We start from the raw sequence: 15726 nt of genomic DNA on the forward strand, positions 1-15726 counted from the left end.
TTACCAATAGAGGGTTTACATCGTACCGGATATTCAGCTTGGCAAATAAAAAGGTGAATTGATCCCAGTGCATGACGGAGGACGATATCACGATAAATTAAATCTCCACGATACGATTATCCTGAGTGTTTTTTATCGCGATAAACGATAATATCGCGTATCGTCCCATCCCTACTTCTAACTCTGTCCATCTCTCTCTCTCTCTGTTATCTTCCTCACAGCCTTTCTCTATAACTCCCCCCCCCTCTCTCTCCAGGCAGCATTCACCTGTTTTCAGACGTTTCACTCTCTCTGTCTGCACATTTCTCTCTCCATCTCTCTCTCTCTCTCTCTCTCTCTCTCTCTCTCTCTCTCTCTCCATCTCTCCATCTCTCATTCTCTCTCTCTCTGTCTCACTCTTTCGTTCTCTTTCAATACTACAGTATGTCAGCCACTTGAACCGCAGCATCCATATTCAATAGCAGATTTGCCAGAACTGGGAGCCTATGGATCTCGGATATTTTTGGCGAAGACATTTGGTGCAGACGTGAAAAAAAGAAAAGCAGCCACAGCACAGTTGTGTAACTCAAGTGGGTTTCTATCTAGTACCAGAGGGTTTAAGTGGTTAAGTAAAGCTGCTTCTCCTCCTACAGACCATCAAAGGCCAACGTGTACTGTAGCTGCAGCAGCCATGCTCCACTAACATCATATAATGAGTCTGGGAGACAGAGAGACAGAGAGAGGCTCACACCAAATGTAAAGCAGCCATTTTCTACAGCTGTCAACTTATTATTGAGGACCACGACTTTTTATTCCAATGACACTAAAGGCAGTGGTTGGGGGGGGGGGGGGGGGGGGGGGTGCTTTGGGGGTTGCTCGGAGTGGGGGGAAGGGCGGAATTGGAATTGGGAAATGGGGGAGGGGAAGGGGAGCTCAGGGGTGAGCTGTTTTGCATTTTGAATGTTTTTTTTCCACCTTTCTTTCTGTCTCTGTCTGTCTGTCTGTCTGTCTGTCTCTCTCTCTCGTTTTCTCATTTTCTCTCTCGTTTTGTCTCATTCAAATTTTCTCTCTCGCTCTCTCTTTTGTCTCATTCTCTCTATCCTTCCCTCTCTCTGTCACTCTCTGTCTCTCTGTCTCTCTGTCTCACTCTCTCTCTCTCTCTCTCTCTGTCTCTGTCTCTCTCTCTCTCCCTCGCTCCATCATTTTATGCTGGTCACTAACACAACTTGTAGACATTCTTTGAAGCCCATGCCTTGTTCTTTTCCCTGAGTCTCATGTGCATCTTCCTGGATCAGGAGTCTTGTGACTTATGTGTTCACAGTATTGCACAAAATGTTGGCCGGACTGCTTGGTTCTTTTCTTGGTTCCGGCAGACATCTGTTGGGTTGCGGATTTTTTTAATACAGCAATGGCAGAATGCTGAATGCCAATGGTCCGAGTAATGTGGGCCTTGCTTCTACTTGACAACTTTTCTTTGCCCGAAGAAGATGTTGCTTATTTCGGCACAAATGCGGCTATTGTCAGCAGTCAAACGAATGTGAATTAACAACTTAAACCCCATATGGTTGAGCGAAGTCCTAGTGTATTGTGTCTTCTCTGTTATTGTGGGGAAAGCTTTTGCAGAAATAGCAGATCAGCAAACTTACTGTGTAACTTCAATATCACATTGGGTAACTTAAACACTACATTGGGTTGTGGTTATTCTTGAAAATGTTTGTGCACTGTACATTGGAATACAAAACTGGGGGTCGGGAGACTCGGGACCCCCATGGGGGTCCCCAAATAATTTTTTGGGGGGTCCCCAGATGATTAGCTTAAATGTGCAACAGTGTTTTCTCACTCAGTATGCCTACAATTTCTTGTCAGGTTGTCAGGGTGGTGGGTCCCCAGTTCAAATATAATAATTTTGGGGGGTCCCCAAAGTCTGGGAACCCTTGGTTTACTTTACTGTGTGGCAGATATGTCCCGGTTTCAACTGGGTGACCTGATAAATATCTCTAAAACAGCCAGCATTCACTATCAAATTGACCCAGTTCTCATTTAAATTAAAATAACCCTTGTTTTGAGTGCTTACATAGATGTTCATCATGTTCTGTTCTTTTGAAAGGTGAAGTCACGGGGTGTGCTTGTGCTAAAATAATTGTCCCTGTCCTGATGAAAACACTGCAGGTGAAAATTAAAACCAAAACCAAAAGTAGATTAAAAATGGTACACATTTCTCCCTAGTAAAAAAAGAAGAAGCATATAGTGGACTTGAGTTAAAGTTGCACTATACAGTATAACTTTCCTTTTCTACCCCGGATTTGAACCAGGTTTCCTGCGAAAGTGCTGACATTACCATTGAGCTGCAAGTAATAGAGCCTGCCTGCTTGCTCAGGGGATACTCTTGACCATTGGGTCAACATTTGTGTCAGATCTTGTTTTGACATAAATGTGAAAACATAAATGTCTCAAAGAGCAGGGAGACAACCACCCACATTGTATAAGTTATATTGTATTAACATGTTCTACCATACAGATTGGACAAAATTACATTTAATTAATTAAAAATTTGTAAAAGTGCTCCTCAGAGCACAGATCTCCACCAGTGTCATGTAGGTTATTGTGGCCTGCTGGTGGCACTATAATAGGTCAATGTGAAAAGGGTGACATTTCTTCCTAGACCTTTCATTGAGGCATTTTGTTCCAAAGATTTGTTTTGCTAAACTCGACTTGCTAGTGGTGATATAACAGGCCAATGTGAAAAGGGTGTCATTTCTTCCTCAGCCTGGTGGGCCTGTGCTTGCAAAATGTAACAGAAATCAGGATGTTAGGACAGATCCATCTTGATGACATGACTATAGAGATACTGTGTACGGATTTGCCTGATGTTTGGACAAAATCTGTTGCAATAATATAAAATAAAATATTTACAAAAGTTTGCCTCCTGGTGGCACTATTATCTGAAAAATTCAGGGCAGAGGTTCGGCTCTGGCGCCCAGGAGTTGTGCGTGCACAGTTTCTCTGCAATCGGGCCAACAGTGCCAGAGATAAGCTGCTCACGGACAGACAGACACGCAGGCGGACAGACAGGGTACAAAACTAGTATCCGGTAGGGCATTCACCAAATATTCAAATATTCGAATATCAAAGTCACTATTCGACGTTGTTCACCGAAGTCGAATATTCACTTATTTTTTTTTTATTGTTTTCTCTTAAAAGAATCTATAGTTTATAAAGCTTGGCTAGATAGGAAGTCATAAGAATGAGTTGTCAGTGCCCCTGGTGGATGAATTTGTTAATGCTCTATACCAGGGGTTCTCAAACCTTTTTAGGCTGTGACCCTCAAAATAAATATATTTGAACTGGGGACCCCCACCCTGACAAGCACTTGGAATTCTAGGTATTACATTTAATATGACTCCGTTCCGCAGATAAATATGGTGAAAATAGCAGATCTACATGCTCACAACGCCTCTATTTTCACAATGTTCGCCTCTTGCTTACTTAATATTTGACAGTTTGGCCAGTCCTGTCGAATATTCGACTATTCGAATACTTTGAGGTCGGATAATTCGAATACAAAAAAATCACTATTCGTGAATGCCTTAGTATCCGGCATACCTTCGGCCTGGCGGAGACAAAAAGAGACATAGTGGTGCTTTGCTGCTGATAAGCACCATTACAATTGGTATAGCATTCACTCATTACTGAAGAACACAGGCCTTAAAGGATAGAGCAACAAAAGGACAGGGACAGATCTGGCTAACGCACGTCGCACGCTAAACTAATGTGGTCGTAAACAGCCGTAATGGGCTGAGAGAGGCATATTCAATTCAACAGAAGGCTCTAGCAGCACATTTGGAACAATGCGTTGTGTGAAGAGAACACATACGGCAGATAATAATGCCACAATTTGCGTTTATTAAATGTGACGTGTCCAGCAGTCGCCCCATGCTGCTGCCAAACTGGTTCAGAAGAAGTCTTATGAGGAGCCAAGCAGCAGATGTCACCTCTCACTGATTGGAAATGTTTACATGTTTGCCAGCAGTGGGACTAGCCGATCCCAACTACTGTTTTGGTTCACAGCTGCAAGCCTGTGACTTTACATATTTTTTAATATTAATCCTTGAAAGTAACTTTTTTGGACATAGAGTATGAGGTTTCCACCCGACAGAGACGATAAGACGACATCTCATCTTTAATCCACAGTCTTTTTAGCCTCCCGACTACGGTTTCACCTTCTGCTAGGCTGCAACAGTTAATCGAACTAAACAATTTAACATAATTTCTTTTAATAAATGTACTGATTTTCGCAACATGTCATATAACGACACGTTAAGCTATTTTGTGGATAGAAAAATATTTGTTTAAAGTTTTGTATTGATTTGGTGAAATATAAACATGTACTAATTTGCAAAAACAATACGCTTCTTAATTATTTTATTAATCAAAAAGGTTCCATAGAATACTAAATGTCATCATTAATTGCAGCCCTTGCCAAAATGTATTCGTTGTGATCTTGTAGATCGGCTATTTTCAGCACTAGTGGTTCAGATCAGTGGCTCGAGCCAACAGGATCTTCACATACTGTATGCCCAATATGGGCGTATCGGGTTTGTTGATGGTTATAGTGACATGCCTACGTATGGGTGTATCAGGTTTGTTTATGGCTGGCTGGCCCGCCCTCCCATTAGCCAACTTTAATATAGGATAGAGATTTGGTGTAGAGGGAAAAAGAGCGCACAAAGTACATTACTAACTCAGGTACAGAGAGTCTAAGTGGTTCATTCTGCTTCACCGGAACACCAGGTCTAATCTGCGATAAAATGCACTCCTGGTTGTTAATTGAGTTAAATTAACACTTAATTGAACTGGGACTGAAATTAACACTGTATTTTAGTGTGCAGGACCTGACGTTTGAACCATCATTCCAAGACAACTATGTTTGGTTAGCCTCGCATAGCCAGGCTTACTCATCTGCGAAGAGAAAAGCCTGGTGACAATATGAGGCAGAGACTGTTCTAGGAGGTGGGGCTGCATTTTCCCGGAAGTTGTATTTTTTTGTATTTTTTTTTCACAGTGCAGTGTTCCTGCAAAAGTATTCCCAGCTGGAAAAAGTCTGTTCTACGTCTCTCTCCCGCTCCGTCGGTTGCGCTCGTAATAAACAATATCCAAACAAAAAGATTGATTCAGGCGATATTACACATATTAAGAGCGAGGTAAGAGCTACAATCTATTTTTGTTTGTTTCGCTGGGGAATGTAAACAGACCCGCACCGCATGACGTAACTTCTGTTAAACGCAGCACTTCCGCCACTTCCGCCACTTCCGCTAGAACCAATCCCAGCTCATATCTTGCCCAGGGTGATGTTTGTTAATTTGGACAGTGTGTGTTGCATTTACAAATGATCTACCAATCAACCAAAAGTCATACTGTGGCCCTGTGGAGGTTCAGAGAGCAATAGCGTGTCTACGGTAGCACAGAACTACACCATTATGACATTTGACATGACGATCAATTCTCACTTAAATAATTGTGATTAACAATTTAATTGTGATTTTGTCGTTGACAATTACATTTCTGTTTGGCTTGTAAGACAAACAGATGACAGATATGACAAATAACCTAAATGTACAAAGAAATGACTGACATATTTGACAACTTTATTCTTTATACATGTACTTCATACATTGAAAATTGAAATAGCCGATCTACAAGCTCATGACGAGTTGTGAGCTTGTAGATCGGCTATTTCCACTATTTTTGAAAATGTTTGAAAATATATTGACATATATCAACATGGAAACGATTATGACGATTATGACAACATCATTGCGATTATGTAAAATCATTTTGATTAGACGATTATGTAATAATTGTGACAGGCCTATCTACAGTAGCACAGAACTACTATTCTACGTCCTGGGTTCAGGCCCAGTCTGTTACCAGGGGTGTACAGTACAGTACACCACTCTCTGCTCTCTCTTCTCTGTCTCTGACTCCTGCTGTGTCTAAACAACTGAAACTCTTGGAAACAAGCTTCAGCATTTCTTGTGTGTAATCCACGTTGGCGTTTCTACAGTATGCTTCCATGCTGGAGAGCACACTGCACTGTTTGGTGGTGGTGTTGCTGCTCTGTGTGTGCGTGCGTGGCTGTGTGCGTGCGTGTGCGTTCATGCTTGTGTGTGCTGTATCCACTTTCGAGTGGAGCGAGCAGACACTGACCTTGATATCTGCTCCACAGCATGAAGACACCAGAGACAAGTTATTAAAACTGGAAACAGAGACAGACAGACAGACAGACAGACAGACAGACAGACAGGCAGGCAGGCAGGCAGGCAGGCAGGCAGGCAGGCAGGCAGGCAGACAGACAGACAGACAGACAGACAGACAGACAGACAGACAGACAGACAGACAGACAGACAGACAGACAGACAGACAGACAGACAGACAGACAGACAGACAGACAGACAGACAGACAGAGAAATAGAGAGAGAAATATAGGACAGCGATTGAGAGAATGTAAGAGAGCAAGAGAGAGAGAGAGAGAGAGAGAGAGACAGGCATAAACAAGAGAAATGGAGAATGGAGAGTGAGAAAAGAAATAGCTGGAAGTCCAGGCAGTTGGAACATGATGAATAAAAAATACATCTCTGTTTGGCTTTTAGGCTTTGTAAACAGAAGGCGCACAGGGACAGATATGACAAATAAATAACATTCATATTTAATTACTTAATGCTTTCCAAAGAATTATAGTGGATATAGACGAGCTACAAGCTCAAAACGCATCGCATCGCGGCACTTTTTGAGATCGAATATTTGACATTTTACACAAAAAGAAAAAAACATATTGCGAATCAAACAATTGTGATTTTGGCGATTATGTAATCATTGTGACAGGCAGGCCTACACAGCAGGCAGAGAGACAATGGGAGACGGGGAAAGGGAAGGACAGACAGAGAAATGGAGAGAGACAGGACTGAAATGAAGAGAAAGCAAGACGAATGAGTGGTGGAGAGGCAGAAAGCAGGGTGGGGTGGAGGAGTGACTCACCACACATTTCTTCTCTCTTTTTCTCCCCCTATACAGACAATCTGGAGGTGCAGTCATCAAGAACAGGTAAGAGAGAGAGTGTGTGTGAGTCTGTGTGCGTGCGTGTGCGTGTGTATGTGAGAGTGAGAGAGATAGATAGAGAGATGGAGATGAAATGAGATGAGAGAGTGAGAGAGAGAGGGGAGGAGAAAGAGAGGAGAGGGGAGGGAGGGAGTTAGGAACAAAGAAGATAAATTAACACTGAATTTTAATCAAAACCACACTTGTACAGGTGTGACAGCACGGTGGTACATACATTGTCCCTCCAGTGAACAAAGGGGCAAGAAGTGTGTGCACGCACGCACGCAGACACGCACGCACGCACGCACGCACGCACGCACGCAGCTCATCTGCCATGGTCCAGGTTTATCTTTCTCTCTCTCTGTCTGTCTCCATGTCTCTCTGTCTCGGTCGCGCACTCTCTCTCTCTCTCTCTCTGTCTCTAAATCTCTCTCTCTCACTCTGTCTGTGTCTCTCTCTCTATGGCAGCTTGGGTTAGGAGTTCTACTATAAGGCAGCAGTTCTCTGCTGTCTAGGTGGACCCCCATCTGAAAATGTTTTTTGGGACAGATTTATTTATTTATTTATTTTTTTTAAATTTCAAAATTATTCAAATTGTTCCAAGAATCTTTTGATAATTATCAAATATTTTCAAAAATAGCAGATGTACAAGCTCGCAGCACTATTTTTGAATAGCCCACGTACCAATGGATAAAGTGGTTAAAGTGATTGTGATGCTACATTAACTACTTTTGGCATAGCTCAGGGGTTAGAGAAACCCTTATTAGAGCACGAAGGGTTCCCGAAGGGTTCCCAGTTCGAATCCGGGCTCCCCCTGAGTTAATGTCGAAGGGTCCTTGGGCAAGACTCTGAACCCCACATTGCTCCCGGTGAGCAGGTTGGTGCCTTGCAAGGTTTCCTCCGCCACCGGTGTATGAATGTGTGCGTGAATGGGTGAATGTAATGCACAATCTCTGTAAAGCGGTTTGGATAAAAGTGCTATATAAATGCACCATTTACCATTTACTTTTGCTGGGGACCTCCTGGAACCCCCACAAGGACACCTAGGGGTCTCTGGACCACACTTTGAGAACCACTAATAGAATACACTGGTGGAGTTATAATGCTCTCTCTCTCTCTCTCTCTCTCTCTCTCTCTCTCTCTCTCTCTCTCTCTCTCTCTCTCTCTCTCTCTATCTCTCTCTAATTCAAATTCAAATTCAAAATCTAATTCAAATATGCTTTATTGGCATGACAAGCATTCTTATAAAGCATTAATGACATACTGTATACATATCAGAACCAGAACAAATAATATTACAAACAAGACAAGGAAACATAAACAAAACAAAATGAGTTAATTAACTCTAGTAGTCTTATAGTGTTCATCCATTGTCCCTCAGTTTGTGGCAGGCTGTTACATATTTTGCTGCCAACCTTGAACATTCGGCTTTCTCACCTAATAAATAGGGGATTTGAACTGTATCTTTGTTTTTGTTATTTTTCTGAATTTGCGGTAGTATTTTTCTCTATAACATGTTTATATTTGTCACATGCAGTCAAGAAGTGGAGCTCTGTCTCCACCTCTCCTTTTTTTCTCCAAAGAATTTATCCCAAGATTTTGTAACCCATTTTTCACCCGGTGTCAATTATCTAATGTAATCCTGGGCGCTACACTCCCTCTGCCAACCTGCGTAGACAACGGACTGACCTCATGCTTCCTTCTATGCATGAGGAGTCCAAGTTGCTTCTTATCACCTGATAGGGGGGAGTTTCCCCGGTTGGACGTAGCGCGTGAAAGGAACACGTTATTCCAACCAGTTCCTTTCCCCTCCATCAGGCTCCCTGGCTGGCCAGAGGGAGGCAGTATAGAGACCAGGATTACTACATTTTTTTGTGAGGGTAACTACCCTAGGAGACCCGGGGAGAACATGCAAACTCCAACATGCTGTCTCCACCACTCCTTGACTGCAGCTCTCTCTTGGTCTGTGTCTCTCCCTCTATGACAGCCTGGGTGAGGAGATACAGTCAGGGAGGCTATAGTAGGCTATAGAACAGTGGTTCTCAAAGTGGATTCCAGGGACTCTGTGGTTTCCTTTAAGGGGGTCTAAATTGACCCTTACAAGTCTGTAACTCTGACAGTGAACCCTAACGGGTCCATATGGTTCCATTTGTACACTGTCAGAGTTAAGGGGAGACCTTGAAATGTGAAAGTTTGAGAAACACTGGTATAGAACAATGTTGTAGTTATAATGCTCTCACACTGTCTCTCTCTCTCTGTCTATGTCTCTCTCTCTCTCCATGGTAGCCTGGGCGAGGAGTTCTACAAGGAGGCTATAGAACACTGTCGTAGTTATAATGCCCGGCTGTGTGCAGAACGCTCCATGCGTCTGCCCTTCCTGGACTCACAGACCGGCGTGGCCCAGAGCAACTGCTACATCTGGATGGAGAAGAACCACAGAGGTCCAGGTGCGTGTGTGTGTGTGTGTGTGTGTGTGTGTGTGTGTGTGTGTGTGTGTGTGTCTGTGAGGGATGGGACGATAAGCGATATTATCGTTTATCGTGATAAAAAAACACAATAATCGTATCGCAGAAATTTGATTTATCGTGAAATCGTCCTCCGTCATGCACTGGGATCAATTCACCTTTTATTTGCCAAGCTGCATATTATCCGGTATCATTTAAACCCTCTGTTGGTAAAACGTACTTATAATATACATACGTGATACAGTCTTTTTTTTCACTCTCTATCAAATCTTTTTGCCAAAACATAGCCGATCTACAAGCTCACAACGCGTCAATAATAATGTAATAATGTAAAGCAAGGTATAATACAAATAAAGATAAACGACTTGTTATAAATACAAGGGCATTAAGTAGTAATACGGTAGGTAAGAAGCTCGAGACCCAAAAGGGACCCAGGACACAAACTAGTGATAATAGCCGATCTACAAGCTCTCAACGCATTGCGATGCGGAAAGTTGTGAGCTTGTATTTTGGCAGGCTGTGATGGCGTTGTAATGCATTATTTGCCTGAAACAATGCGTTGCCAAAACAAGAGCTTGTAGATAGGCTATTTTCAGAGCGCAACACCCCCACCCAATCAAACCTACACCGATCAAAGCTAACTATGATATACTGACCATTTTGACAACAAATACAAACTAGATGCTAATGTTAGGGAGAGACTATGGGAGAAGAGATCATCTAATCACGTCATTTTATGCCTTCGCAAACCTGTTTTGAGCTTGTACGCTACTTTTGATTGTTTTTGATTTGAGTGACGTGGCTGTATGATCAACTAGGGTGTTAATTTAAGAAAAAAACACAACAAGTTAGAAGTTATACAATAACTGGTTACTAGTTACTGTCCACCAGTGATCAACACCAACAGCATCCTGAAGAAAGCACAGCAGAGACTGTACTTTCTGAGGCGTGTCAGGATGTTTGGTTCGAGAAGGAAAGCTCTTGTGAACGTGTTGCTGTACCATTGTCAGTGTTCTGACAGCCGCTGTGACAGTGTGTGGTTTGGCAAAACCTGACTGCTCAGGACCGCAGACTGCTACGAAGGAGAGGAAAAGAAAGACAGCAGCTAAAAATCAAATGTGGCACGGATCCTCCACAACTTCATGACATTTTACACCAGTGGTTCTCCAAGTCCCTCAGGGGGTTCCAGAAAAATGTGTTGTGTTGATATAGTGTTAAGATCAGTGTAACTCCACTTCAACAGGGGGTCCGGGACCCCTAGGGGGTCCTCCAAAATCGAGTGATAGAATATTTTTTCCCCTTACCACTTGAACTCTAGTATCCATATTCTGAGAACTTTTGCCAAAAATAGCAGATCTACAAGCTCACAATGCCTCGCAGTGCGAGGCGTTGTGAGCTTGTAGATCGGCTATTTTCGGCAAAGAGGTTTGGTGTAGGGGGGAAAAAGAGCAGACTAAGTACAGAATGAAAATTTATTACGTTTATTTAAGTCAATTTTTTGAAGTATGGAAGGTGGAAAGTGGTTAAATATCTGAAAACACAAATTGACAAGAATCCAAAATACACTGATGATTGTGCTGTCAAACAATGAAACTACATGGAATCTATGAAAAGGTTGTGGGGGTCCCTGCTTCATCTCTCTCTCAACTAAGGGGTCCTCGGCCTGAAAATGTTGAAGACCCCTGCTGTACAGTACATACAATCTCACAACGTGTCCCGATGCGTTGTGCTTGTAGCTTGTAGATCGGCTATTTTCACTATTATATATCGTTGCTGTCGGGTAGACATATTGGTAGCACTTTACAATAATGACCTGTTATAAATCATTTATAAACATTTATAAGCAGTTTGTAGATGAGTAATAAACATGAACAAACTATGAACAAATGTTTATCTAAACATTTATAACTGTTTTAAACATCATTTAAATGTTATTAGTAAGGTATTAGTAAGTAGTAAACTGATCATGAATAAACCATTTATATACATTCATAAATGATTAATAAATCATTTGTAACAAAAAATTATGCGTTATTTATATGCTATTTGTATAAGTAAATAATCATTTACAAGCTATCTATATACCTTGTAAAACATTCCTAATATATCTATAAATCATTAGTAGATGTTATCAAGAGCCCTAATGTAAAGTGAAGACTAGGTCGCAAGTTACTATGAAAACCTCCACCGACTGTCTGTCAGTCCCTCTGTCAGTATGTCCGTCACGTCACGTCACGTCACGTCACGTCACGTCACGTCACGTCACGTCACGTCACGTCACACTTTTGGCCTTACTTCTATCTCCGGCACCGTTGCCCCTATATCCATGCCAAGCTTTGCACACACACTCCTTGGCTGTCTGTTAATGTGGCCTCCTTGTTTGTTCATGGTTAACATATGCTTTGTAAAACATTCCTTAAATATCTATAAATAATCAGTAGATGTTATCAAGAGCCCTAATGTAAAGTGAAGACTATTCATTAGTTACGAATGTCTGTTAAATATGAACAAACATGGAGGCCACATTAACAGACAGTTGACTGCCAAACCACAACCTCCACCCCTCATTTCTCACATGGCCCTCTTCTAGCGCCACCATGAGGCCGATTCTTGCAACACACATTTTTGGACACTGCTCCTATGAATGTTGCCCTAAAATCACACAAAGCGGAACACAGTATGTCTAGAGTCATGTCATCAACATGGATCTGTCCCATTTAGCATCACCATCAGGCCGATTTTTTCAAACACATTTTTTAACACTGCTCCTACAGATTTGGGCCTAAAATCACGCAAAGCTAAAGTCATGTCATCAACATGGATCTGTCCCATTTCCCATATTCCCTCCTGATTGGCTACGACTGCCTTCTAAAGTTTGTGTATGCGATGTGACGGTCGCTTATCTCCCTAATAGGGAGTCTTACTGGTAAATAATGAATAGTCTTCACTTTACATTAGGGCTCTTGATAACATCTACTGATGATTTATAGATATTTAAGGAATGTTTTACAAAGCATACGTTAACCATGAACTGCATGACAACAGACAGCCAAGGAGTGTGTGTGCAAAGTTTGGCATGGATAGGGGCAACGGTGCCGGAGATTAGAGTAGGACCAAAAGTGTGACGTGACGGACAGACTGACAGAGGGACTGACAGACAGCCGGTGGAGGTTTTCATAGTAACTTGCGACCTAGTCTTCACTTTACATTAGGGCTCTTGATAACATCTACTAATGATTTATAGATATATTAGGAATGTTTTACAAGGTATATAGATAGCTTGTAAATGATTATTTACTTATCTACAAATAGCATATAAATAACGCATCATTTTTTGTTACAAATGATTTATTAATAATTTATGAATGTGTATAAATGGCTTATTCATGAATGGTTTATTACTTACTAATACCTTACTAATAACATGTAAATTATGTTTAAAACAGTTATAAATGTTTAGGTAAACATTTGTTCATAGTTTGTTCATGTTTATTACTCATCTACAAACTGCTTATAAATGTTTATAAATGATTTATAACAGGTCATTATTGTAAAGTGCTACCGAAATGGGTAAACTTTTTCTTTTGTTGGTAAATGCACGCCCTGCTTGATCATACTGCAGCGTCACACAAAAGCATCAAAAGTAGCAGATTGGTAAGCTTGAAACACGGTGCCTAGTGACGTGTTTTGAGCTTGTAAATCTGCTACTTTAGCTGCTTTTGGCGCCTGAAAAGTAACTGTTTTGGACATATGAGGTTACCACCCGACAGAGACGATGTACAAAATGTACGTCTGTCTGTTGAGTTTTTACGTTGGTTTTGATATGTTGTGCCCTCTGTGTTGTGTTATGCTGTACTGTGTGTTGTCCTTAGATTCTAATGCCTCATTCACATACAGAAAAGCCAAGCTAATGGTTTGCTTGGTAATTCAATGTATTCTCTATGCAAACCAGCTTTTAAAATTTCCAAGCTGGAAAAAAAGCTTGGAAATTTTTAAAGCTGGTTTGCATAGATTAATACATTGAATTACCAAGCAAACCATTAGCTTGGCGTCTCTCAGTGTGAATGCAGCATTAGGCTTAGAATATTTAATTGTGTTGTACAGTACATATGGTAGAAGTGAACTGTGAACTCACTGACAGTGTTTTCAGAGCTGATTTGGAACACAGATCCAGTCGACATCTGCATGTAACCGATCACTCTCAACGCATCCTTGCAGTGGAAGCATTACGACCTCTTCCTCCTCACCATTCTTTGTTTATCGTCACTGTCGGGCAGAAAACCTCTTATCTCCATATTTTTGGGTGTTTTTCGTACATTAATGCCCTATAGATCATACTACAGCGTCACACAAAAGCATCAAAGGTAGCAAAGGGAGCAGTAGCTCAAAGCGTGGCACGAAGATCTGTTACTTTTGCTATTTTCTTAAGTTTTAACCCTGAAAAGTAACAGTTTTGGACATGAGGTTTCCACCCAAAAGAGAAGTTAAATCCTGGTATCAGGTAAGTGGCAGCATGGCCTGACTTTGCCATGAACAGAGTGTAGAAGTGATACAATGTTATAGCAGGAGGGACAATTTCCCTCCCCCAACGTGTTGGTGAAGGTTTTTTCTAGGAATCGCCATGTGAAAGCACCCCACGCCGCGATGAGATCAGTTCCTGTAGTGTGAATGCATGTTGCCTTGACCTGTGGTCCACTTATCTCACAGTGGTACACTGACACAGCCCTTTAGTGGTGTGTGTGCGGTGGAATGTACACACTAGACTAGAGAGATGACTGAGGAAACCCCGGGAGGAATACGTAGAAGGTAGAACGGATGACACAACATGATGTTCCAGCTCAGGTCAGGAGAGCAGGAGCACCAGAGGGCTTTAACCACTTAAACCATGGGACTTCAACAGGGGCCTGGGACCCCTAGGGAGTCCTCAGAGTTACTAGGGAGTCCTCAGAGTTACTACAGGGGTCCTCGGACGTAATCTTTGAATGATAGAAAAAAAATCTCCTTTTTTATATTAACCACTTGAACCCTAGTGTCCATATTCGGAGAACTTTAGCCAAAAATAGCAGATATACAAGCTCACAACGCCTCGCGCTGCGAGGCGTTGTGAGCTTGTAGATCGGCTATTTTCGACAAAGAGCTTTGGTGTAGAGGGGAAAAAGAGCAGACTAAGTACAGATTGAAAGGTCAAGTTTATTAAGTATTGACGGTTCAAGTGGTTAAATATCTGAAAACACACATTAACATGAATCCAAAATACACTGACGATTGAGCTGTCAAACAATGAAACTATATGGAATCTATGAAAAGGTTGTGGGGGTCCCTGCTTCATCTCTCTCTCAACTAAGGGGTCCTTGGCCTGAAAACGTTGAAGACCCCTGACTTAAACCCCATGTGGTTGAGCGGAGTCCCTCAAGGCTCTGTTATTGTGGGGAAGGCTTTGGCTGAAAATAGCCGATCAACAAGCTCACAAGACAGATGCTGGATTTCAAGAGGTTATTCTCCCTGTGGATTACGCCAGTGGTTCTCAACCTGTGGGCCGGGGACTGGATTACACTGGTCTGGTACCAGGGGGTGTCAGCCATGTTGCTGACCCACAAAGGACATCCTGTTGGAATTGAATCCTGGCCCTCATGTCCTCCAACTTAATTTACAGAGATTAGCAGGATATCAGGCGAAGGCCGGTCGATAAACCACTGATATCAACCTATTATTAGGCTCCTGCCCGTCGTCTCTCGCTGTGTTTCGCTCCTTGAAACATTTTTCAAAAAATAGCTTTATTTTATTTATTTTGACTTTTGTGTTACTTAATGCGGCCCGCAGGTTAAAGGACAACTCCGCCCTAAATCACTCCTAGGCTCATTTTCTTACTTATATTGATCCCAAAAGACTGTCCATGGGGTCTATTAGGCAGAAATGCCCCTGTTGTCCAGTTTCCCCAACAGAACCTCGCAGCTCTCATAGCATAGAGTGGAGTCTATTAAGCCTATTGCTTTTACACTATTTGTTGTGGTCAAAAGTGTTTTTATTTTTCATGAATGTAGTACCAGTTGTCATTACAAACACATCCATGTCATCGTTGTCCCACAAAAGCCATCACACTCCGCTAAACAGATGTTAGGCTTTTATGTGTTTTGCCAAGTCCCGGAAAAGATGCCCTGTGATTGGTCAGCACAGTCACTTTGATTGA

The 15726-nt window shown here is 42.0% G+C and overlaps 1 protein-coding gene across 1 annotated transcript in view; it reads left to right on the plus strand.

Annotated features, from left to right (window-relative positions):
- The window catches only part of dpf1 (double PHD fingers 1), a gene marked incomplete at its 3' end in the record, with an annotated part of 105099 nt that overhangs the window by 31251 nt on the left and 58122 nt on the right, over nt 1-15726 (plus strand). Inside the window, exons 2-3 of the mRNA XM_080731337.1 lie at nt 7051-7080; nt 9361-9521. Of these exons, the coding sequence (XP_080587463.1) occupies nt 7051-7080; nt 9361-9521 (191 nt within the window). The remainder of the gene's footprint in view (nt 1-7050; nt 7081-9360; nt 9522-15726) is intronic.

The sequence above is a fragment of the Nannobrachium achirus genome, assembly GCF_963921795.1.
Source record: "Nannobrachium achirus genome assembly, chromosome: 8".
Classification (NCBI taxonomy): Eukaryota; Metazoa; Chordata; class Actinopteri; order Myctophiformes; family Myctophidae; genus Nannobrachium; species Nannobrachium achirus.